This window comes from Caretta caretta, chromosome 6 (assembly GCF_965140235.1).
Source record: "Caretta caretta isolate rCarCar2 chromosome 6, rCarCar1.hap1, whole genome shotgun sequence".
Classification (NCBI taxonomy): domain Eukaryota; kingdom Metazoa; phylum Chordata; order Testudines; family Cheloniidae; genus Caretta; species Caretta caretta.
Window position 1 is genome coordinate 55,135,452 of NC_134211.1, and position 23,097 is coordinate 55,158,548.

General features: G+C 42.4%; 1 protein-coding gene across 7 annotated transcripts in view; it reads left to right on the plus strand.

The window, feature by feature from the left end:
* Window positions 1–21,176, plus strand: part of TTC17 (tetratricopeptide repeat domain 17) — an 84,844-nt gene extending 63,668 nt beyond the window's left edge. For all 7 annotated transcript variants that reach the window (XM_075129532.1, XM_048855849.2, XM_048855850.2 and 4 more), the window contains 9 exons: window positions 614–787; window positions 3,476–3,726; window positions 4,787–4,952; window positions 9,176–9,296; window positions 10,853–11,012; window positions 11,757–11,840; window positions 14,107–14,226; window positions 16,633–16,776; window positions 20,064–21,176. In XM_075129532.1, the coding sequence (XP_074985633.1) occupies window positions 614–787; window positions 3,476–3,726; window positions 4,787–4,952; window positions 9,176–9,296; window positions 10,853–11,012; window positions 11,757–11,840; window positions 14,107–14,226; window positions 16,633–16,776; window positions 20,064–20,195 (1,352 nt within the window). In that variant the 3' untranslated portion in view covers window positions 20,196–21,176. The remainder of the gene's footprint in view (window positions 1–613; window positions 788–3,475; window positions 3,727–4,786; window positions 4,953–9,175; window positions 9,297–10,852; window positions 11,013–11,756; window positions 11,841–14,106; window positions 14,227–16,632; window positions 16,777–20,063) is intronic.
* Window positions 21,177–23,097: the final 1,921 nt, after the last annotated feature.

A 23,097-nucleotide genomic window follows, 5' to 3' on the forward strand; every position in this document is an offset into this window, starting at 1 on the left:
CATAATGCAGGATAAATGGATACATTGCTCTGTCTATGCTCATTACTGTCTTTCCTTCTGGGTCTGATTTTTGTGAAATTTCTCCCAGACATCTTGTGTAGTCCTTTTTATGTCTTCAATGGGTTCTGGGCTTCCAAATCTGTATGCTGACACCAAGGAGTTCTGAATTTTGAGTTAAATTTCAATGAATTTATGATTTTGGCTTAGGTTATAATGTGACTAAATCGTGCTTCAGAAATATACATCCCAGTTAGCACCCAGTGTTTTTTTTCCCCAGGTACTAGTTGCTCCAGTAATCTTCCAGGAGAAGAAACTGGGCTACTAATGAAAGAGAAAATCAGAGTAGATTAAGCATCTGAGATCCTTGTATTCTGAACTTTTAGTGGCCTGATCTAGCAAAGTGCTTAGCACTCTGCACTACCACTAAAATCTCACCGAGTTGAGGATCCTCGGTACCTTGTAGGATAGGCTTATTATGTAGGAGAAGAAGGAAAGGGGTGGAATGTCATTTCTAGAGTGTTGCTTCTGCACCTTAATAATTTAGGGTTTGTATTAGATGTGTCCAGAGGAAGGTGATTTATAATGTGTGTGTCTCTTTCTCTGTTTTTTACAGGCCCCTGTCATGAGAGAAACCATGATGGCAGCCATGACAAGCAGAAGTACTTCGGTGACCCCCAAGAGTCTGTAATAACAGCTGAGGAAGAAAACTCTGAGGGAGATATAGAAGAAGATCCAGAAGCCTTTGTTCAGAGTTCAACAGGAGACCCTTCCTCCCTGAGACTGGAAAGTAAGTCATCCTTAGAATTTCAGTGCATGCTTGGACAATGAGCCACTTTCTACACTTCAAGCCGAGCTTCCTTTTCGGAAGAGCTGTTTTCCTTCCTATAGATATGCTCTCCAGTTTTGCTTGCCACAAGGATGAAACACTTATGACAAGACAGAAGAAAGGCTATTTCTTAATTCAGTTGATTTCTTTTATGATCTTTCAAGTCCTTCCCAAATAGCAGACAAATTAAAGGTGCTGCAGCCAAGGCTATGACCGAGTTTCTTTTACCTTTCACTTCCCTGTTTCTTTTAGTTTGTGTGGGCAAAAACACAGGCTGTGTACAATACTCTCATTTACTGGAACATGACTTGTTTCTCGAATTGCTGCTCCTCCCAAAGTGAAATAATAATGAAACCTTTAAGACGTTATAAAGTTTTTAAAATAGTGTGTGAAGCATCTTTGACACATTCTGCCTCTTTAATGTGAGTTTTACTAGGGGTGTACTGTAGAAGGCCTTAAAGCAATCCCCTGCATGACATAAGAGTCAGAGAATTGTGTGCATTAATATTTAACACGCTTCAGATTTTGAACTCCTCAGACAGCAATCCTGGTGAGTTTTCCTCCCTTTTACTTTCCCTAGTGAAACACAATAGTAATGAGGTAAACTGCTGAAATGGATCTTGATAAGTTTCACTCTGTCGCACTTGAAAACTCCTTATTTCGTCTCCTTAATCCAGGGAGAGAGAGGAAGAGAAACAAGTAACCTTTAAAGCTGATCCTATTCTGTTCCCCACTCTTCTTCCTCAAGCCTAACAGAAAAAAGTATTAGGGTCCAAGTAAAAGCCCAGAGAGTAGAGTATGGTCTAGATTTAAGGATACTATTTCCTAGAACACACTATGTTCATTTGTATAGCCATCTCATTCTCACCTTAGTAATTCGAGAGGTAAGATCAGGACATGGAGAGTTTTACTCCATGTCAGGGCTTGGCTACGCTTGCAAGTTAGAGCACATTAAATCAGCCACGGGCGCCCTAACTCCTGAGGTGTCCACACTAGCAAGGCACTTAGAGTGCCTGGACTCTGCAGCTGGAGCACTCCTGGTAATCCACCTCCACGAGAAGCATAAAGTTTGATGCGCCCCGGCTGAAACGCCCGGGCGTCAGTGTGGATGACGCATTGCATTACTGCACTGTGATTGGCCTCCGGAAACATCCCATAATCCCCTGAAGTAAAGTGGCCACTCTACTCACTCTCTCAACTCTGCTGCAGGCATGCAGATATCCCACAGGTTCTCAGTCTTTTGTATTGGTGACCCCTTTCACACAGCAAGCCTCTGAGTGCAACCCCCCATTATACATTAAAAACACTTTTTTATATATTTAACACCATTATAAATGCTGGAGGCAAATCAGAGTTTGGGGTGGAGGCTGACAGCTTGCAACCCCCCCCTCCCCATGTAATAACCTCACAACCCCCTGAGGGGTCCCGACCCCCAGTTTGAGAACCCCTGGGATATCCCCTTTGAAAGCTCCCTTTCTGACAGGCGGCATGCTTATCTGCTGCGGGACAAAGCAAATTACTATGGAATGCCGGGGGGGGGCTGCAACTGTCTGAATTTACAAGACAGCATGCTGACACACTCTCTGCCCCCCAAAACACAGTCTGTCCCCCAACATACACACAACACACTCCCTGTCACACTCCCCGCCCCCCTCTCCCCCCCATTTGAAAAGCATGTTGCAGCCACTTGTACACTGGGATAGCTACCACAATGGACTGCTCTTTGTGGCGTTGCAAGAGCTGCTAATGTGGCTGCACCAGTGCGCTTGCAGCTGACAGTGTAAACACACGGCAGCGTTTTCCCTGCTGCAGTCTCCGAAGGCTGGTTTAACTCCCAGCGCTCTACATCTGCAAGTGTAGCCACGTCCTCAGTGCTCAAGCTCAGAAAGCTACAGAGAAGCAGCTGTCTATCTTCCCACTGAAACAAAGACAATTGTCATGGACAGGGAGAAGAAGAATGAGAATTGATCTAGAGTTGTCCACTTTTGAATCAGCAATTGATGAAGCATCATTATGCAAAGACCTATATTTTCCTAAAGACTTTCCAATAGCTTCTGACCATTTGTGATGCACAGTGAGCGAGCAGTGATCTTCCTATTCAATACTTCTGATTCTGAAAAAATAAAACAGCAGTTGGTACTGAGAGTACAACTGCCATGGTCATGGTAAGGTCTAAATTTCACCTAAGACTTGTTTGCTTATGTCACTTTTCAGAGTCATTTGTGTGCATGCGTGTGTTCATGGTGAGGAAGGGGATTCATTCAAATGAAATATTTCAGTTCTATTTATTAAAACAAAATATTGTCGTCAATCCAGCTTTCATGAGCAGCCCTATAATAACAAATCAAACCATGCAACTCAACAGTTTTGAAGAACTTTAACAAGCCAGGGTGTGTTGAAGAAAATCAGTTTTCCGGCTCTCAAAAAGTGGAAACTGTGATATTTTTTTGTTTGTTTGTTTGGGGTTTTTTTTTTTTTTAATTGTAGGAAGTTCCTTGCTTGGTGTTTACTTTTTTTTTAATGAAAGGTCTTAGATGGTCTGCATCATATTTTACAGGTAGAAGACTTTAGGCATATCCCTTTGTACTGCCTTTGGATACTATTGTAACAGAAATAATTTTGGTGACATTTATTGACATTTCATTTCAGACACAGTTGTTGCAGAAAGCAATGACTCAGAAGGGATGGAGAGTTTGGGAGATGCTCAGATGTCTGAAGAGATGTTGGCCTTGGTAGACGAGTTTGAAAATTCCTGGTCTCTTGAAGCCTTTGAGGGGGCACTGGAGGTGAAAGGTCGTCGGATGGACTTGCAGGGAATTCGGGTTCTAAAGACGGGTTCTCAGGATGGACTGGCTAGCTCCTGTTTTGGAGATTGTGGAGATGATGATGAAGCTGAATGGGTAAGAGCACTCATTTGCAAGATATAGTTTAGTAACATTCATAAGTCATATGCTAATTTACCATGACTGTAACAATGATGGTTTGAAGGGAGGCTGAACACTTCAGCCTGGAATACAGAGTCTTTAATCTCTAGGTCACCAGTCTTTCCTGAGTCGTAAATGACCAAAAGACATGACCACCTGAGAGCTGGTTGATGGCCTCTGAGAAATAAATTGGTAGTTTCAGTCCACCTCCTAACAGACAAAACTGCCATCAGCATTGTTACTAATTGACATCTTTATTGGTAGCAAAGAGGCCAAGTATTGAATGAACCATGGAGCTTGAGTACACCTCTTATCTTTGGGGCGGTCCAGGCAAGAGACATGGTTGAGTCTCACGGCTGGTGAGTGAAATTTGCACTGCATTGTGCAGGTAGAGGATTTCATTCTCCTATGCTCTCAGATCTGGCACTTACCACAACTGAATTCATTTTGATAAATGCATAAATTTAGAGAGACAAGGCAGCTGAAGTAACTTCTATTAGAGCTACTTCTCTGATGAGAGAGCAGCTTTTGAGCTCCACAAAACTCTTCTTTAGGTATTTTTCTGACCTCAAAAAGAGCTCTGGGGAGTGTAAAAACTTGTCTGTTTCATGAACAGAAGTTGGTCCAATAAAAGATTTTTCACCCCCGACTCTCGCATACCCTGGGACCGTGACAACAACATGAAAAACATTAATAAACAATTGTCTTTTTTTTAAAAAATGTATCTACCTTGATGCATTCAGAAAACTAAAAAACAAAATGCTATTCTGCTTTAACTGGCCTTGGACTTTTACCCCCAGTGAAAAATTATAATAAAAGGGAGGGTACAATATTAACTAAAAGGTCTAGTTAGTGTGAAGATACCTGATGTCCATTTTGATGGTGCTAGGAACAGAACTAAAAGGAAAGTGTTCCAGTTCTGTAGCAATTAAATGGATTTTCTCTCACATACACAAATGAATCCTCTAATATATTTCATTTGTGCAATACAGTATAATTTGGTAGGGGTAACTGTGACAATGTTGTTCTTTTACAGATCACATTCCAGGTCAAACGTTTAAAGAAACCAAAAGCAGAAAGCTTGGATCTTCAGGAGCCCCCTGGGAGAAATGGAGAGGAAGGGGTTAATGCTGAAGATGAAAACCTGTACCAAATGGCTCTGGAGATCAGTGGCCCAAAGATACCCTCCCCTGGACCACCAGGTAAATTACTGTTTTCAGGGAAAGCAAATCCCTCAGTACCTCACATTCCATTGTATTAATACATCAGATGGATAATAGTGAGATTAGAGAGGTATATTTCGGTCTATATGAATAAGTGGCACAATTAGAATTCTATCCCACAAACATTTTCCTAGGAGCCCCTATTTCTAGAGTGCAGCACAGTTGTGTTTTGTATAGCATCTTTCACCTCAGCTGTTTTTCAAAACACTTTCGGGGGTAAAATGAAAAATAATGAGAGAGAGAGAGAGAGAGAAATTGAAAGGAGAAAAAGCAAGGGAGGAAAGACGTTTTGGGGTAGTATTTGAATGAAGCCAGAGAGATAATGAGGTGGAGAAGTTAGTAGTAATAGTAGTAGTAGTAATTTACCTGGTGTCATTGAAGTGCACAGCATTTTTGTATGTTCAGATACCCCAGTGACAGACACAGTATGAGATACATTTGATATAATGAATGATCCCTGCTCCAAGGTCTTTACACTCTGAGACAAAAATCAGATATTGTCCCAGTCACAAAGTACTGCTGAGTTTTTATTTTTACTGTTTTCTTTGGTGATGGCCTAAAACAATGACTAGACATCTGTTCCAGATAGCAGGAATTGCAGAAGAGAAGACTCTTGCACCAACTGAGGTGAAGTAAGGTGAAGAGAGAGATGAAGGTTGTGCTAGGGAGCAGAGAGGGAAAGCAGAAGGAAAATATAAAGAAGCAAGATCTGTAAGATAGGCTTGACGAAAGTGTGAAGGTGTGCATCCACCACAGGAGCCATCAGTGGTATTCTGCACATGCTGGAATCTGAAGCACCTGGAGCATGGGGATGCCATAGAGGAGAGAGTTCAAATAGTCAAGATGAGATGAAATGAAGGTATGGGGAGGATTTCAGCAGACATGAAGTCTAGATTGTGTTGTCCTTGGGTAATGTTGCAGAGTTGATGCTAGACATATTGGTATTTTCAAGCAAAGGGCTGTCTTATTGCACCAAATTTTAGTCGGTGACCTGTTGAAAGATGGGATGGCCAAGTGGGTAAGGTGCTCAACTACAATCCTGAAGGTTGTGGGTTTGAGTATAATTCAATCTCAGACTTAAAGACCACCTCCAGTTCACCCAGCTGCAAAATGGACTAAGACAGTCAAAGTGGTTGGACATGATGCTGGCCACATCACTGCCTAGTGTACTGTTCGCTGTGAAACCGATATGCCTGGACCATATCATGTCAATGAGCCACTGCTCAGGGAAACTTTTTGACTTTGATCAGTTGGGGTGGATTTGACGTTGTGACTTAGGAGGCCATTTCAAAGGTTCTAATACAGTAACTCCTCACTTAGTCGTCTCGGTTAACGTTGTCACGTTGCTGATCAATTAGGGAACGTGCTTGTTTAAAGTTGTGCAATGCTCCCTTATAACGTCGTTTGGCAGCTGCCTGCTTTGTCCACTGCTTACAGGATTCTCTGGAAGAGCAACCCCTCCTCGTGGGGATTAGAACCGGGGGGGCTGGCAGCCCCTCCCCCATCAGCTCCCTTAAATTCCCTGTAGGGTATGTGGCTCGGCAGTTGCCTACCAGTAGTTCAGCTGTCCCTCCCCCGACTGCCGTGCTGCTCCTGTCCTGCCCTCTCCCTTGAAGCTGCTCCTGGGGCTTGCTGGGGGACGGGGGGGAGAGGAGTGCTGATGTCAGAATGTCCCCCTGTTCCTGCCCCCACCCCCGCTCTGTACCCCCTCTCCACAAAGCTGAGGAGGGGACAGGGCTTGGGGGGAGCTTCAGGAAGCTAAGCTTCTGATCTGCTTAAAAGGGCAACATACTTGAAGTGCGGTCAGCATACTTAAAGGGGCAATGCACATGTGTCTCACTCATGCATGCACCCCCCAGCATTTTGGAAAGTCAGCACCTGTGCAGCCCTGCATGTGCTGTCAGGAGGAGGGAGTGGTGCGCTCCAGCTGCTGAGCGTGGGTTCATCAAGTTCAGTTTTTGCAGGGAAGTGTTTGCAGCTACTGCCCTGCATCTATTCTGTTTCCTCCCTCCTGCCTCAGTCCACATTGTCTTGTAGAGTGCGAAGCTACGTTAACAGTGGAGTATTAACACTTGAGGGCTCAGCCAAAAGGCATTCCCTGGGAAATATTCCACCCTCTTACTCCACCAGCTCAACCAAGCTTTACAATCATTCATTTCTGGGTACCATATTAAACTGTTGGTTTAAAATTGTTTAAAACTTATATTGTATATGTATACAGTGTGTCTTGTCTGGCAAAAAACATTTCCCTGGAACCTAACCCCGCCCCCCTATTTACATTAATTCTTATGGGGAAATTGGATTCGCTTAACATCGTTTTGCATAAAGTTGCATTTTTCAGGAACATAACTACAACGTTAAGTGAGGAGTTACTGTATGCACCTTTTAATAAGCTCCCATTTTAGCAGTTGGAAGACTTGGATTTGTTTAATATTTAAACAGTAAAGATTACTTGAGGCTAAGCCGGTTGGAAATTGGATTGTACCTGTGACCTTACACTCCCCCATAATGCTGAGCTCCCAAATATTATCTAGCTATCTCGGTCATAGATATTTGTATGGTGTCCGTTACTATAGTATCTGAGCATCTCATATTCTTTATTGTATTTATCCTCTCAATACACCTGCGAGGTAGGAAGTACTATTTATCCCCATTTTACAGATGGAGAGCTGAAGCACAGAGAGGCAAAGTGACATGCCCAGGGTCATGTAGGAATCTCTGCTAGAGCAGGGAAATAAGCTCAGATGTCCCACTTCCCAGGCTAGCTCCCTAACCAGTAGACCATCCTTTCTCTTGTTATATATTATCATTCCTTAGTGAGATGATCACCACCACCACCAGCAGGGTGGGCTCAGAAATGCCCATGTGAACTACTGAATACCGAAAAGTGAAATGCATTCCACAGTACCAACATGCTGAGAAATGATTACCCTGGCATGAATTTTCCCACTGACACACTGAGTGCAACTTCCCTTAACGGGCCTCTAATCAGTGTTTTCTATGAGTTGATGTAATAGATTTATTTTAATTTTGCAAAAATAAAGGGAAAGCACTTTCATGCAGGCGTAGGGGGTAAGATTTGGATCCAAATGGCGAAAGAAAATCAAGTAAGTAGAAATAGATCTTGAAATGCTGCCTAGGCAATGTATTTAGTTCTTTGCTTGCTTGCTTTTTTTTTCTCTACATAGTATTGTTGATGTTATTAAGCACTGTAATAGTGAGAACCATACAGGGCCAGCATAGTTAGCCTCTTGCTGAGCTATTTAATGGCTAAAATGTTTTTCTGTTTATATACACTCCACTTGTTTTGAAACTCCCATGTAAGAGACAGTATTGACTGGTGATTAAAACAGGAAATCTGAAATGTTAGGGCCTGTTCCAAAATGCACTGAAGTCAGTGGAAAGACTTCAGTGGGTTTTGGCCCACTGGTCTTCTTCCTTACTTTGTGACTGATCTTCTGAGTAACCATGGACAAATTATGTCCCTGCCTCAATCTACTCATCTGTAAAATGGGAAGAATAATATTCACCAACCTAATGGGGATTTCCGAGATTTAATTTCTTAATGGTTTCTAAAGTACTCTTAGATCCACAAGCAAGACGGTGTAAAAGTTATCATCCACCATGATCAATAATAATGTTATTCCCTGAAAAATATTGACATTATTCCATCTCACCCTGAAACAAGAAGAACAGAAGCTACAATAATCAAAAAATATTTGCATTGATTCTGGAAGTAACTGCAGAACTGACAAGGAAAGCTCAGCACCTCCTTGGTAATATTTTCTATTTAATAATTGACCTCAAGAAAGTTCAAGTGCACAAATGCAGGTAACACGTTGCTTTTTTTGTGTGTAACCCAGAGAATTATTATTCTTAAACTTCAGATGTGGAAAGGTATTAATGAAAAGGTTTTTAAACATACATATTGTAGCCTGTCATATCCTATTTAGGCTCCAGTCCAGCAATCAGATCACCATAGGCAGACCTCTGGGTTCCATACAGGTGTGGGGCTCTTTTCACAGGGATCCAATTGCAGGATTGAGGTCGTAGCTCTTTGAGACAGGGAATACCTCACATGCCTCTACATGTGTAAAGTGCTGTGTAAATCTGACGCTTTATAAATCTTTAAAAATGAATCTTTGTAGCTTGCTTCTTTTTTTTTTTTAAGATAATTCCTTGTATTACCCGCTTCTTTCTAGGAAAAAGGCGCGACTATCGCAGCCTGGGCTGGCCAAGTCCTGATGAGTGTTTGAAACTCCGGAGGGTGGAGTTCACTACTGTAGCCAGCACATGGCTAGCTGTTTCTGCTAAAAATATTGAGTGAGTATCATGCATGTGAACTTAAGTAATTGGGGTAGGGTGGCTATATGGTGGTCTTATGTACGTATGCCAAACATCTTAGTGGCCCACTAAAGCAAATGGCACCTCTACTATGGCTTCAGCCAATCTTGATACCACCTCTATGGTAGTCAATCCAAGAAGGTGAGTCTTTAACATGGAGCCAACAGCAGGGCTGGGGACTGAGACAGCCCCTTTGTTCTTTGCTTTGAGGGTGTCCGTCCCTGTGGGTCACCCACATTTGCCATTTTTGGGTAGTGGTAGATCCTCAGTTGTTTCAGGCGGTCCTCTAGCAGCAATGAACAGGGCAGCTATTTTCTATCTGTGCTTGGCAAGAATCTTTTCTCTCAAATACAAACCATGTTACTGTTGTCCCTGCCCCTGTCACCTCAATATACATGGGGATCCTCCTCCGTAAATCCATTCTTGTGCGGAATCCTGCAGCCTATTTGTTATGCACAGTATCTTGTGAGCACGACACCAATGCTCCCAGGTTTACCTGGGCTGCCTGCTGGTTTCCAGATGGTGTTTAAGGACTGAGAGAGTGCTGCCTGTGAGTGGTAGTGTTGTAGTTGTGGTCAATGGAGGTGCTGAGTTAGATCCCAGTGATATAATAAAGAGGAAGCTGTCAGCAGGTCATTCTCCAGCAGAGCCTTTCGACTCTGGACCTTGATACCCACCTTGGTCGGAATCTGTTGACATTCAGGGATTGCTGCAAAGGCCATCTATTTTCTCGGGCTTTGGGGAAGGGCTGTGGGTTTGCATGGGTATATTTTGTTTTTTTGATTTACATACTGGTTAGTTTAATTTTTGTTTTATTCTGTTGTTGAGTGGTTTTTCCTTGTAATGACTGTTATTTAAAACAAAATAAATAGACTATTTCCCTTCCCCTTTTCTCATCCGTTTCTAGCCCATTCTGTAATATTGCAAGTCCCCTTTGTATTTGGATTCTTCACAGAAGAGAATATAAAACCTATTGATTAGGCAGACAGGAGGGTGAGCTGTCTTGGATTTGAAAACCTGCTCTAACTAATGCAAACACTGAGCCAGGTTGGTGGTGGGTGGGTTGTGTGAGCTGTATAATCATACGTGTATGAAGTGCTAATAGAAAAACTACCAATATACCTCCATCCTTGGTGACCTATATCAACTCTGCTGCTGTAAGGAAACTAGCTTGTGGTTAACGGCCACTCTTGAAGAAGAGCTCCGTGTGAGCTCGAAAACTTTCTGTCTCGCAAGCAGAAGATGGTTCAATAAAAGATATTATCTCGCCTACCTTGTTTCTCTACCACTTAGTTATGCAATCTAATAAGATAGACAAGCATCAACTAGAATGGGTTAGCAAAGAAGGCTGCTGTTTTAGAATTTTGTCTTCAGAGTGAAGGTCAAATTCTTCCTGTTCTCCAAATGAGGTTCTGCCAGCATCCAAACAAAACTTACCTGCTAGATAAGCTGTTTTTGTTAATTGACTCCTCCCTCTCCTTCTCCTGACCAGGAGGGTCTTGTATGACTTAGAACTTGTTTTAATTCCTTTCTAGCATTACAGAGCACATCGATTTTGCCACACAGCTGCAAGAACCAGCCATGGAGCCCCTTTGCAGCCCCAGTCTACCTGCCAGTATGCACACCTTGGACCATCTGCAAGGGGTTTCCAATCGGGCTAGCCTGCATTACACTGGAGAGAGTCAGCTAAAAGAGGTACACTTCTGTCTTCACACTGCAGTTTGGTGGCTATCTGAGATTTTAAGAATCAAGAGACAATTAGGTTTATGTTAAGGATAGGATGGTTCCAAGGATTTGTAATAGGCTAATGAACCTTTCCTCGCTGATTGACTGTTCATGGGTAGTAATGGATGAATACTACCATCGAATGGGTATTCAGCAGCCTATGATGATCTCACATCATTTTTTAGTAGCTCAGAGGCCATATTGTTAATTCCCTTGTTGGCTTTCTAAACAAAAGAGATGAGAATCAAATGGTCCCTGGACACTGAACTGCCTCCTCATTCCTAGAAGTGGTCTCTCTAAGACACACTGGAGAGGAAATTTGTAAAGCAACTGCCGCCAAGGCTGTATCTATTCTGTGGCTAAACAGTCGCTAGAGCTGTCAATCTGGGATCTTTTGCCAATAACGAAGTTATGTAAAGAAAAGTTTGCCATGTATGTTGAGCAGATCACAAAATGCTGAATCCTTTCTTGTCATGTCTTCCACATTTCAGTATTGTACTTCAGGGGCCCTGTTCTCACTGCCAGCTAGTGCATTTGTAGCATGCACAAAAGCCCCCAGATATGCAGGCAACACAGAGTGCTTCTTAGGGGAGGGATCAGGTCTTTGCTGGGAGACAGCATCAGATTTTAAGAAGCCATTTTCTTACTTGTTTTTCCTTGATTTCATCTTGTCAATTTCCATCCTCTAAGCACCTGCCTTTTCCTCCTTCCCAGGTATTACAGAATCTTGGCAAAGACCAATATTCACCACAGTCATTAGAACAAGTCGGAACTCGAATAGCCAAAGTTTTGGAAAAGGTATGTGTGTGCGACAAACAAAATTGAAGCAGGGTCTTATAGTGTCCTGTTCTTTACTTGCCTGACAATCCAGCCTCAGGGCTATGTGTCTAGAAACTCAGTCTAGGATGATAGTTTAAAGAGAGTTCTGTCTCTGTGCAGTACCTACAATTGCTTGTACACTTTTTTCTGACCCACCTTCTGTGCTTATACAACATGAGGTGAATCCATCAGATCTCTGTGCGTATCACTTTAATAAAATAAAACGTTTAAAGTATTCAACCCATATGACATCATCCGTGTACTGGGCAGTGTTTTCATTCTTCTTCACTGGCTTCCAGCTGAGGATCTTAAAGAACTTTGAAAACATTAATAAATGGAGGCTTGGCACACCCCTGCCAAATAGGGACAGTACTGTTATGTCTGTTTTAAAGCTGAGGAAACTAAAATATTGAGAGATTAATGTCCAGATTCTCCTCTCTTACACAGTTACAACTCCCACTGAATCCAGTGAGCTTCACCCAAATAAGTGAACCAGGAATTTGCCCTGTGGTCTACCACAGGCCTCTCACTAAGACTGTGGCTGGGTTAAGCATAGAACACAGATCATCCATGAGCTAGTTTTATTCCTTAGCCAAATATCCTATCCAAACACTGCAAGCCTGCTATTGAGTTAATAGCAGAGGTGAAAGTAAGCCAGTACAGTCTGGTATGGCGTACCAAACCTGCAGTGGCCGGAGTCCCGGGCCCTTTAAATCACCGCTGGAGCCCTGTTGCCGCTAACCTGGGGCTCAGGCAGTGAGGCTCGGGTGGCGCTTTAAAGGGCCCGGGGCTCCGGCAGCGATTTAAGGGGCCCGGAGCTATGCTGCAGTAGGGGTGGCTGGAGCCCCGGGCCCTTTAAATCGCCCCGGGGCTCTCAGCTGCCACTGCAGCTGAGAGATCCAGGGGCCTTTAAGTCATTAAAGGCCCAGCCTCTTCCAATTGGGGCTATGCCCCTGCTCAGGACTCCAGAGTACTGGTAAGTCCTTCAAGTTACTTTCACTCCTGGTTAATAGTGTGCATGTGCGTGTGTGCGTCTCATAGAACAATGGTCAGATTTTATACCTGGATCCAGTTTCATTATATCTGCTGTCTGACTGACATCCACCAAAAGAAGTTGATCAGGTGAAGTTCAGAACATTCTGCTCCAAAGCAGGAAACCCTGAACCAGGCTCAGTTATAAAGTTAATGGAAGAGGTTTCCTATTTGGGCATCTCAGTGTCAATGGTCTGTCTTGATATCACTCATTTCAGCAATACTGGACTATCTACTAGCCCTGGAACAACCTAGACTTTGTTAGTTCCATAATGATCCACTACTCTTTGGTAGAGGCTTCTAGATCAGATGCCCACTTTGGTAGGGCTGTCCTGACGTCTTTGTTTAAGTAGGACTCCGACTAGCCATCTCGAAGCAGCCAGATAGCTGCTTGTTAGTTACCAAGAGTGAAATCTGTGTGAACAGTCACTCAGTTATCTACCCTACAGTAACTGTGGTTCTTTAAGATGTAATACATATGGATTCCATGATACCCTTCCCCCACCCCGTTCCCCACAACTATGGAGTCCTCCTCCTTTGGGATTCTGTATTGGTGAAGGAACCGGTGGACGGTTGGGCCTGTTCTTTCTTTTGTGCCTTCAGCTGGCGGGGTGGGGAGGCATAATGACAACTAGGGTGCAGGTGTAGTCCCAACAAACACTGCTGGCTAGGAGAATTCAATCTTACATGCATGGATTGTATGCATGCCAATAGTAGAATCCAGGTGGACAACACATCTGAAAGGACCATAGTTACTCGAGAGTGACTAAACTCTTCTTTCTTTAGGTCAAGCACTCAGAAATTATGAAATACCAGAATTAAGGTTGTCCTTAATTCTGGCAACACTGATTTGGCCTGCTGGTGCAGATACATTGTTACAATCCTTAATTACATACTTCCATAGGACTCATGCCTCAAGAGTGTACAAGATGGATGCACAACAGGTCACAATGAAAGTTGCAGAAGCAACCATAAATTTGGCATTTTCAGGCATTTGACTTTGCAACCTAAATAACTTAGCTGTTTTGTATATCTCATTATTAGGCAACAAACTCTTTTCTGCTGCCTTTTGTAAAGGTATACTGTTTAATTTTTAAATGGAAAACATTGCTTATGGATCTGGTGGGAATGTAGAGGGAGGAGGTGGGGCTGGGAGAATGTTTGGTACAGGTTTGTGTAATTCTTTTCCCCCTGCTGCATTGTTTTTTTTCAGAATCAGACTTCTTGGGTCCTCTCCAGCATGGCAGCTCTCTACTGGAGGGTGAAAGGTCAAGGGAAGAAGGCAATAGACTGTCTGCGGCAAGCCTTGCACTATGCGCCGCATCACATGAAGGTATGTACAACACTGTTCACTGCTGAAATGAAATACTGGCAGCTCTTCCCAACTTGTGGCTCATATGTAGCCAGATAACGAGTTCTCATCAGTTGGCTCTCATTAACGCCCCCCCAACTAGTGTAAATGTCATATGCACTCTCACCTGGCCAACACATTGACCTAAGATATTAGCCAGTCCTAGTGAAGGTCCTTGAGGCTTTCATCACCTGTTTAATATAGGATGTATTTTTACACAGCAGCAGAAGAACCAGTTATAAGTCTCCCCGAGCCTGGAAAGGCAGGTGAATGTCCTTCAAGACTGACATGCTCAGTAATAAATGGGAGGCAGGCTGTCGATACATACATGAATCCCTTGATCATATGGAGTTGCCTTAGCTGCTAAATTTATGTAGGCATGCTGGGACAGGAATTTGCTGTTTCTGCCACCCAGAGATTAGTTAATATGTTCTAGGAATGCTTACTGCTTATATAGCACTTTCCATCTACAAAGAGTTTTACCTCTGTTGGGGAGGTTGGTCATAGTTATTAGCCTCTGTTTACAGCTATGGGAAGTGAGGCATAGAATGGAGAAGGGACGTAGCCAAGTCTACTCAGTGAGTCCATGGCAGAGCTGGGATTAGAACTGAAGGGAAAAAAAGGAAGAATGGTTTTGTCATTAAGGCATTGGATTGAAATTGGGTGATCTGGGGTCTGTTGCTGGCTCTGCCACAAACTTCCTGGCCCAATCACTTAGTCTTTGTGTGCACCTCTATTCCCCATCTGTAAAATGGCGATAAGGGTGCTTCCCTGCCTGAAGGGGTATTGGGAGGAGGTATATGTGTTTGTGCGGTGGTCAGATACTGTGGTGATGGGCTCTTCATGGGTGGAAAGAGATAAATTAGTTTATGCCTGGCTTCCCTGTCCCAAGTGCACTCCACCTGACAACACTGTATCTATTTCACTTCTACTGCATCTGTTTCACTTCTGTAATTCAGTCTTGCTTTGTCCTGCATGTCTTAAAGGAAGACTGGAACTAGGAGATTATGCAGGTTAAGCACCATCAACTTTTTATTTATCTCCCCACCACTTTCTTTTTATTGAACTGTTTAAGGGTCTTCAGAATTGGTTCCCTTAGCAATGTGTTTTGTGGGAGGAATTGGAGTAACATGATTGGCAGTTGTTAGCACACTGCCAACTTGGCATAAACACACCCTTGCAGTGCTGACCAATCTCCAGCAATTTCATGTCATTGCTCAACACCAGAATGCTTTCCAAGCTCAGGACTTGTCTTCCTACTTGAAGGAGCAGCTGTCTCCAGAAAACACGTGGGCTTGGTTTGTTGAAATCCAACAGCTTGAAAACTCTGTGAGGTTTGGCACTGAATGAGCAGCTATTGAATATTTTGTTTTATCCTCGTGTGTGTCTCCATGCCTTATTTACGGAATGTTATTCAAACCCTTTTCTGACTACAGAGTTTCCTTGTAGGTTTTTCTGTGGCACTCTTCACTATAGTATCTGAGTGCTTCACAAACATGAATGAATTTATTTTTACAACACCCGGTGAGGTGAGGTGAAGTGAGGTACTCTCCCCGTTTTAATGATGGGGAGTGGAAACACAGGGAGACTAATGTCAGAAGTGTCCATTAGTTTTGGGTGCCCAATATGAGATGTCTAGGGCCTGATTTTTTTTTAAGAGTACTTAGCATTATGTAGCAATTTGTGTGTTCACATCATAGCTCTCATTGATTTAATTTGCAACTGTGAGTGCTCCGCTCTTCTGTAAATCAGACCCCCGTGAGGTGCCCAGAAAATGAGGAATAAACAAGTAGTGGCCACCTGTGAAAACTGGGTTTATGCAACTTTCCCAGCATCACATAGGAACTCTGTGACAAAGCATTCAGCTGCGTTAACGATAAGACCATCCTTTCTCTTCCCAAAATCCCCTGCCTCATCACTACACACCTTCTAACTTCTGCAACATATGAGAACTTCACTACACAACACTGATTTATCCCCAGCGGAGTCCCGTGGGGGAAAAATAGTATAGGATCATGTAATTAAAGATTATATCATGCATATGCTTAAGGGAGCCAAATTAGGATTGCAGAGGCAACCTTAAAACTAGCATTTCTTAACCTTTGAGTGCTTGACTTTGCAACCATAATGAATGATCTGTTGTTGTAGATTTTTGTGTGTAATTACATATAAATATTACAGAGATCTGGATTTGTACTTCTGAAGTCTAAACCCATGAGAAATAAAATAGGAGCAACCCATCCATCTCCAAGAAATAATCCAGTGGAAGGGAAGAGAGGGCAGAACCCCTCTGCCGATAGCATTCACTACCAACTCCCTGATGCAGGGTCAAGAGACTGCAGCTTGTATTGACCCCTCCCTTTATACCTCTGGCTCTTCTCTTTTCAGGATGTCCCACTAATAAGCCTAGCGAACATCTTCCACAATGCAAAACTTTGGAATGATGCCATCATCGTGGCTACCATGGCAGTGGAAATAGCCCCGCACTTCGTGGTTAATCATTTCACACTAGCTAATGTCTATGTTGCAATGGTGAGTAGCAGCTGCTAGATTTTCTCCCATCTCCAGATACAGTGTAAAGCAGCTTTGAGCCCAAGAACAAACTTAGAATTTCTAGGCTAGAGGTTCAGGAGGCTGGAAGTGGAGATGAGCAAGATCAGAAAGGAGGAATATTCTGTCAAATATGCTCTTTCAATTATTCCAACATCTAAACTGATCATTTAATACTGGGATGGCTACTGTATTTATAGTCTGGTGTCACAATGCTATAGCTACAAGGCCTAGTAATGACAGTAGCCAGCTGTAGATAATTCTGCTTAATCTCCCCTATAAATAATGTCACTGTCTATAGGCCCAAGGGTTACAATACAATACAAAATAACTGGATAACGCAAGTGAGGCATAATTTCAATATCTAGATTATCAACCCACAAAGATCACTAGTTGCTAGAGAGAGTTTAAACTCCTCACATTGTAGACCTATTTCTTTCAACATATGATTCTACACCCTGTTGATTAAAAGGAGCAAGTGTCTCTCATGCTCCTAGATCGTCCATTTCTCATTGGACCTATCCTGTATACTTGATTCTAATCAATTAGTAGAGCTGGTGCCAAGAAATCAGTATGGTTAAAGGGGTACCATCAACTTGAAATCTAGTTGGTATCAACGAATGAGTCTGAAGTATTTTCAGGTACTACACTTGCCTCTGATTGCCCCTGCCAATTTTTCAGGACTTAGTCACATATTCTTAATGTTTTAAAATGTTTTGACTCTCCTTTGTTGCTGTATGAAACGCCCACACAAATAACAGAGGAAACTGACTGGGTGGCCAGGTACTACTGCAGTGAGGGTGGAACATATAAATAATTAGATATATTGTGGCACTAACTGCACACAATGTTGCCAAATGTACAGTGGAAACAAACTGAGACTTTTTTTCTACTACCCTTTTATATTATAGCCATCTGAGTGGTCACTTGAGGTAATAGTATGCAAAACACGTCAGACAGAAGTGAAATTGAGTTGTTGGTGTCCCTTTAAAGTTAACCTTCTGAAAATACATACCACCATGCCCTTTCCCTGCCTCCAAAATGCCCCCTGGACCTAGGGGTTCTTGGTGGGGGATGTTGGGGTGGGGCACGACCTGGCAGAATTGGTTCAGTGCCAAGTGGAGAGGGCTCCCTGGACTTGGGATATTCCCTGTGAGGGGCCTTTTTTTGCACCAGCTCAGGCACTAGAATCATAGAATATCAGGGTTGGAAGGGACCCCTGAAGGTCATCTAGTCCAACCCCCTGCTCGAAGCAGGACCAATTCCCAGTTAAATCATCCCAGCCAGGGCTTTGTCAAGCCTGACCTTAAAAACCTCTAAGGAAGGAGATTCTACCACCTCCCTAGGTAACGCATTCCAGTGTTTCACCACCCTCTTAGTGAAAAAGTTTTTCCTAATATCCAATCTAAACCTCCCCCACTGCAACTTGAGACCATTACTCCTCGTTCTGTCATCTGCTACCATTGAGAACAGTCTAGAGCCATCCTCTTTGGAACCCCCTTTCAGGTAGTTGAAAGCAGCTATCAAATCCCCCCTCATTCTTCTCTTCTGCAGGCTAAACAATCCCAGCTCCCTCAGCCTCTCCTCATAAGTCATGTGTTCTAGACCCCTAATCATTTTTGTTGCCCTTCAGTGGACTCTCTCCAATTTATCCACATCCTTCTTGTAGTGTGGGGGCCCAAAACTGGACATAGTACTCCAGATGAGGCCTCACCAATGTCGAATAGAGGGGAACGATCACGTCCCTCGATCTGCTCGCTATGCCCCTACTTATACATCCCAAAATGCCATTGGCCTTCTTGGCAACAAGGGCACTACATAGGGCCTGCAGCATGGAGACAAATTCCCCTTCTGGGTCAAGTTACACATACATCAAAAAGAGTAACTCCAGCAGGGTGAATGGGATTACTTTACTGTTTCTGAGAGCAGAATCTGTCCCAGTAAGCTAAGTATCAAAAATGTCATATTAGCTACCAATACAGCATTAAAAATGTTGACATACACTAGATTTAACCAGCAAATTGTCATATAATTTGGAAATGTTAGCCATCTGGCAAGTGGAGAAAATTCTGGGAGATTCTATGGAGTCTTGCACAAAACTGTAGAATTGTGTGGAAAATAAAACTAAAGGGACATCAGGGTAAAACCAAATCACTATAAAATTTATCCTTATGTATGTTACTAACGGAACTGTAAATAATAAGAGCTGAAAATGGAAAAGTCTCTGGTTCTTCACATCAGATGCTGCTCATTAATTTCTCACTTTTCCCATAAGAAACTAGTTTGGGGCTACTTACGCGTAATTCCACAACAAATGCCCCTTCTTGTGTGAATCATAGAAAAACTTTGTTGGTTGGTCTGTGTAACTATTATAAATAACACTTGGCATCTTTTATCCAAAAATTTCAGAAAGCCTCACCAGCCCTGATTTAATTAAGCTTCCTAACCTCACGGGGAGGTGAGTATTATCCCCATTGTATAAACGGAAACACTGAGGTACAGAACAGGTGTGACTTAAGCAAGACCACTTGTTGAGTCAACGGCAGAGCAACACCCAGGAGTCTTAACTCTGAGTCTTCTGCTCTGAGCGCTGACCCACACTGCCTTTCAATGCACTGTGCAACTTGTGTTTAAAAGAAAAAAACTGAGATAGAAAAAAAAATCTTGAAAAATAGGTTACAGTACTAGGCATTATATCTCCTTTTATCCAAGGATCTCAAAGTGCTTTATAAATACTTATTGATCAAGTCTGCATGGCAATTAAATGCCCACGGCTGGCCCAGGTCAGGTGGCTCAGGCTGCAGGATTTTAAAATTTGCTCTGTAGATATTTGAGCTCCGGGTAGAGCCCGAGCTCTGGGACTCCCGCGAAGGGGGAGGGTCTCAGAGCCCAGGCTCAAGCCTGAGCCTGAATATCTACACAGCAATATTTAGCCCTGTAGTCCAAGCCCTGCAAGCCCAAGTCAGCTGACCCAGCCCAGCCATGCCATTCCATGGTCCTTTTATTCTAGTGTAGATGTACCCCCAAAAGTCATATCCTAGGAGGGGCTGAGCATGCTCAACTCTCATTGACTTAATTGTCACTCATCATTCTGTGGGACTGTAAACCACATAACATCCCTGAGAGGTAGGTGAGGAAAATATAGAGATCACTTCATATTTAATGACCCACCACAGCACTGCACAATCATTTAGGACAGGAAGTGAATAGAATATGTTGTGGCTTTTGCTGTTTTGAAAGCTGACATTTTCAATCTTCTTTCCTTACAGGAGGAGTTTGAAAAGGCCATGAGATGGTATGAATCAACATTAAAACTCCAGCCTGAGTTTGCACCAGCAAAGAGTCGAATCCGCACCATCCAGTGTCATTTACTTATGAAAAAAGAGCGACGGTCTCCATAAAGATTAGCAGCTTCTTCTTTTTTCTTAAGAAAACAAAATCATTGTTCACTATTCTGCTTTTAATGAGGGGTGCTAAGATAGATTGGGGAATCAAGATTTCTAACAAAACTCTTGGAAAGAAATGGGGTTTGGATCAAGGGATTTTTAGTTTGTTTTTTCAGGCGGGGGATTATCTTTGGGGAATAAATACATTTCACAAGCCATGATTTAAAACATCTGTGTAAATACTGAGCCAAGAAACTTTCCACGTGTCCACAACCTACTCCAGGATCATTAGGTTTTTCTTAATGCTCAAATTGGCGCCAGCACCAACAATAACTTGCTTCATTTTGTAGCATTTAAGTCAATGGAAATGCAAAGCACATCCCTGCACCAAATAGCAAAAAGTTATAATCAGCTCTTCACCCATCAGAAACTCATGCTTTACCCAGTCTTGTCCAGTCCATATTGCCGTGTTACCAGCTCCAAGTTAGTTTGTGAAGGAGGAGGGAACATGATTTAATACAAAATCTTAGTTAAAAAAACAGTGTTTTAGGAACATCAAGCCTTTTTTATACTGTTATTACTGTTGCAGGATGGGGATGAGTAGGAGGATGGGAACAGCAGGAGACCACAGTCTAAATGGTTTATATTTTGGTTAGAAGACAAAAAGAAGCCAATCAGTTAAAATCCAAATAAGGGTTTTTATATCTGTCTGTATATTCGAAGCCCTCTGCAGCCCTGAGTCTTTGTTTTACTAATTCTTTGTTCGCTGTATTTTTACCCATCTCGGAATAAGGTGCAAGTGTTACAGTCTAGCTCTCTGAGCCTTACAACTGCTGAGAAGAAGAGAGAGAACAGAAATTGTGAGCAAACAAGTCAGGTGAAGTGTTTCCATGTCAATCTTCTTTGGTCGGTGGAGGACCTGAAGCTCCAGACATCATTGTTGAATCAACAAGGGCACACACTTGGAACAAAATAAAATTATGTTTATGAACAAAACCCTGGCCTGTGGTTTAATTTTTTGTGTGTCTCAGATTCCTCTTTCTGGGGGGAGAAAAAATGGAGATGCTAATTTGAGCTGGTCAGAATACTTTTGACTAGATTAAATTCATCAAAATTTGTTTCATCGAAGCTGAAACATTTAGCAGAGACTTAGCAGTTTGCGGTTTTTGTCATTAGGGTTTTTTGGTTTTGGTTTTTTTGAGAGAGACTCAAAAATGGTTAGGGCATTGACGTTGGTTGGGATGTAGGAGATCCTGGTTCAAGCCACTGCTCTGCCTGATGCAGAGTGATCTGGAATGAAGAACTCTGCTCTGAATCAGGCAGAGTAGGGACGTGAACCTGGGTCTCCCATATCCCAAGGCAGTGCCTTCCCAAGCTCAGGTTTTGATCCAAAAACAAACATTTTGAGACCATTTCATTTGTGCAAAAGCATTTGAAAGGGTTTTCATCCCAGTGCAGAACAAAAATAAATTTTGGAACCTCAAAAGTTCTGAAACAGAACTGTCGTCCTCTAGTCCGATCTAGTGATAATAGCACAGATACAGCTTGTTCAAAAATGAGGGGGCGGGAAAATCACAAAAATATCAACAATGTTTTTTGTTTTGAAGTTTTTAAACATTTTAGAATGCTGTTCTTTTCAGATGTCATGTACCTTTTCCGCTCTTCTGTTCCTCCCATCCCATTTTCCCTCTTTTTGTTTTGCCATTGAAAAAGGAATAGAGGGAGAAAAATCAAAATTTTTGTGGCTTTTATTTAAAAAATGGAAAAAATTAGGTAACTTTTTTACAAAATTTCTGGTTTTGGACAGAAGCCATTCTTGACCAGCTCATAAAATACCCCTGTAATGAAGATCTATGGGTTCTTTAATGCACTCTGAAGATAAGAATTGCTGAGAATTATTTATTCCAATTTCTGCTTATCTAAAGAAGATGATGTAGATCTGACCAAATATTACAGTTGTGCAGATTCATTTTTATAAAAATTAGTCAATATGTATGCATTAAGCGACATCCTCTGTTTGCCAACAAAGCCCAGGGTGTCACAAAACTTGTTATTCCCCAGACTAGAAGTTTACTGAAAGCTAAAGGTTATTGAGGAGGAGGAATGTGTATATCGGCAAAAATACAGAAATTGTAATTTCAGTAAGATTCTCCAAAATCTTTTCCTAGAAGATCTGGTAAAACACAGCTTTTGGATCTGAACTCTGAAGAGGCTTGTTGTATGGTAGTCTAGCTTGGTTTCTGTAGCCAAGAGGTAGGGTGAAGATAAATTGAAAGAAATCTCAATTGTCTGCTTGTGCCAGGAATAATTATAGTAAAAGACTTGCTCATAGTTGAACTGAAGCAACAACCAAGCTGGAAAAATCTGTTTACAAAGTGGCTTTTCAGTCTGCTGCTTACCTCAGCCTTTGTTTGCAATTAGAGCTGATAACAGATGTTGGGAGCCACCTAGTTCATGGTACAAATGCTCCCTTGCCGCTTCATCCACAAATGTTAAAAGGAAAAGTACGATTTCCTGTTTTGGGTCTGGACTGAGGAGGTGCTTTCCTCTTGCTCCCTTCTATCTTCTGGTCAGGATCAAGAGATTGCCACACTCTGGATTCTCTACACTGCTGCTGTCTCTTTCTGGCTGGTGCCAGTTGTTCATGTGAATGCCAAGGCCATGAGAACCTAGAGCAGCAGTGGGAGGAAGGTAGAAAACAATCGTTGGCCTTGGCATAGGATTCAACAAATCTTTATGGACCACTAGAAATTATGCTCAAATTCAGCAGAGATTAAAATGTTTAACAATACCATAGTAGACCAGATGTAAAATACTATGAGGACTGCTGTATACTTTCCTCTTAGAAATAGCCGTGCAGGTAGCATACAACAGGATGGAACAAACACTGTTGATCAGTAACTGAGAATGTGTGCAT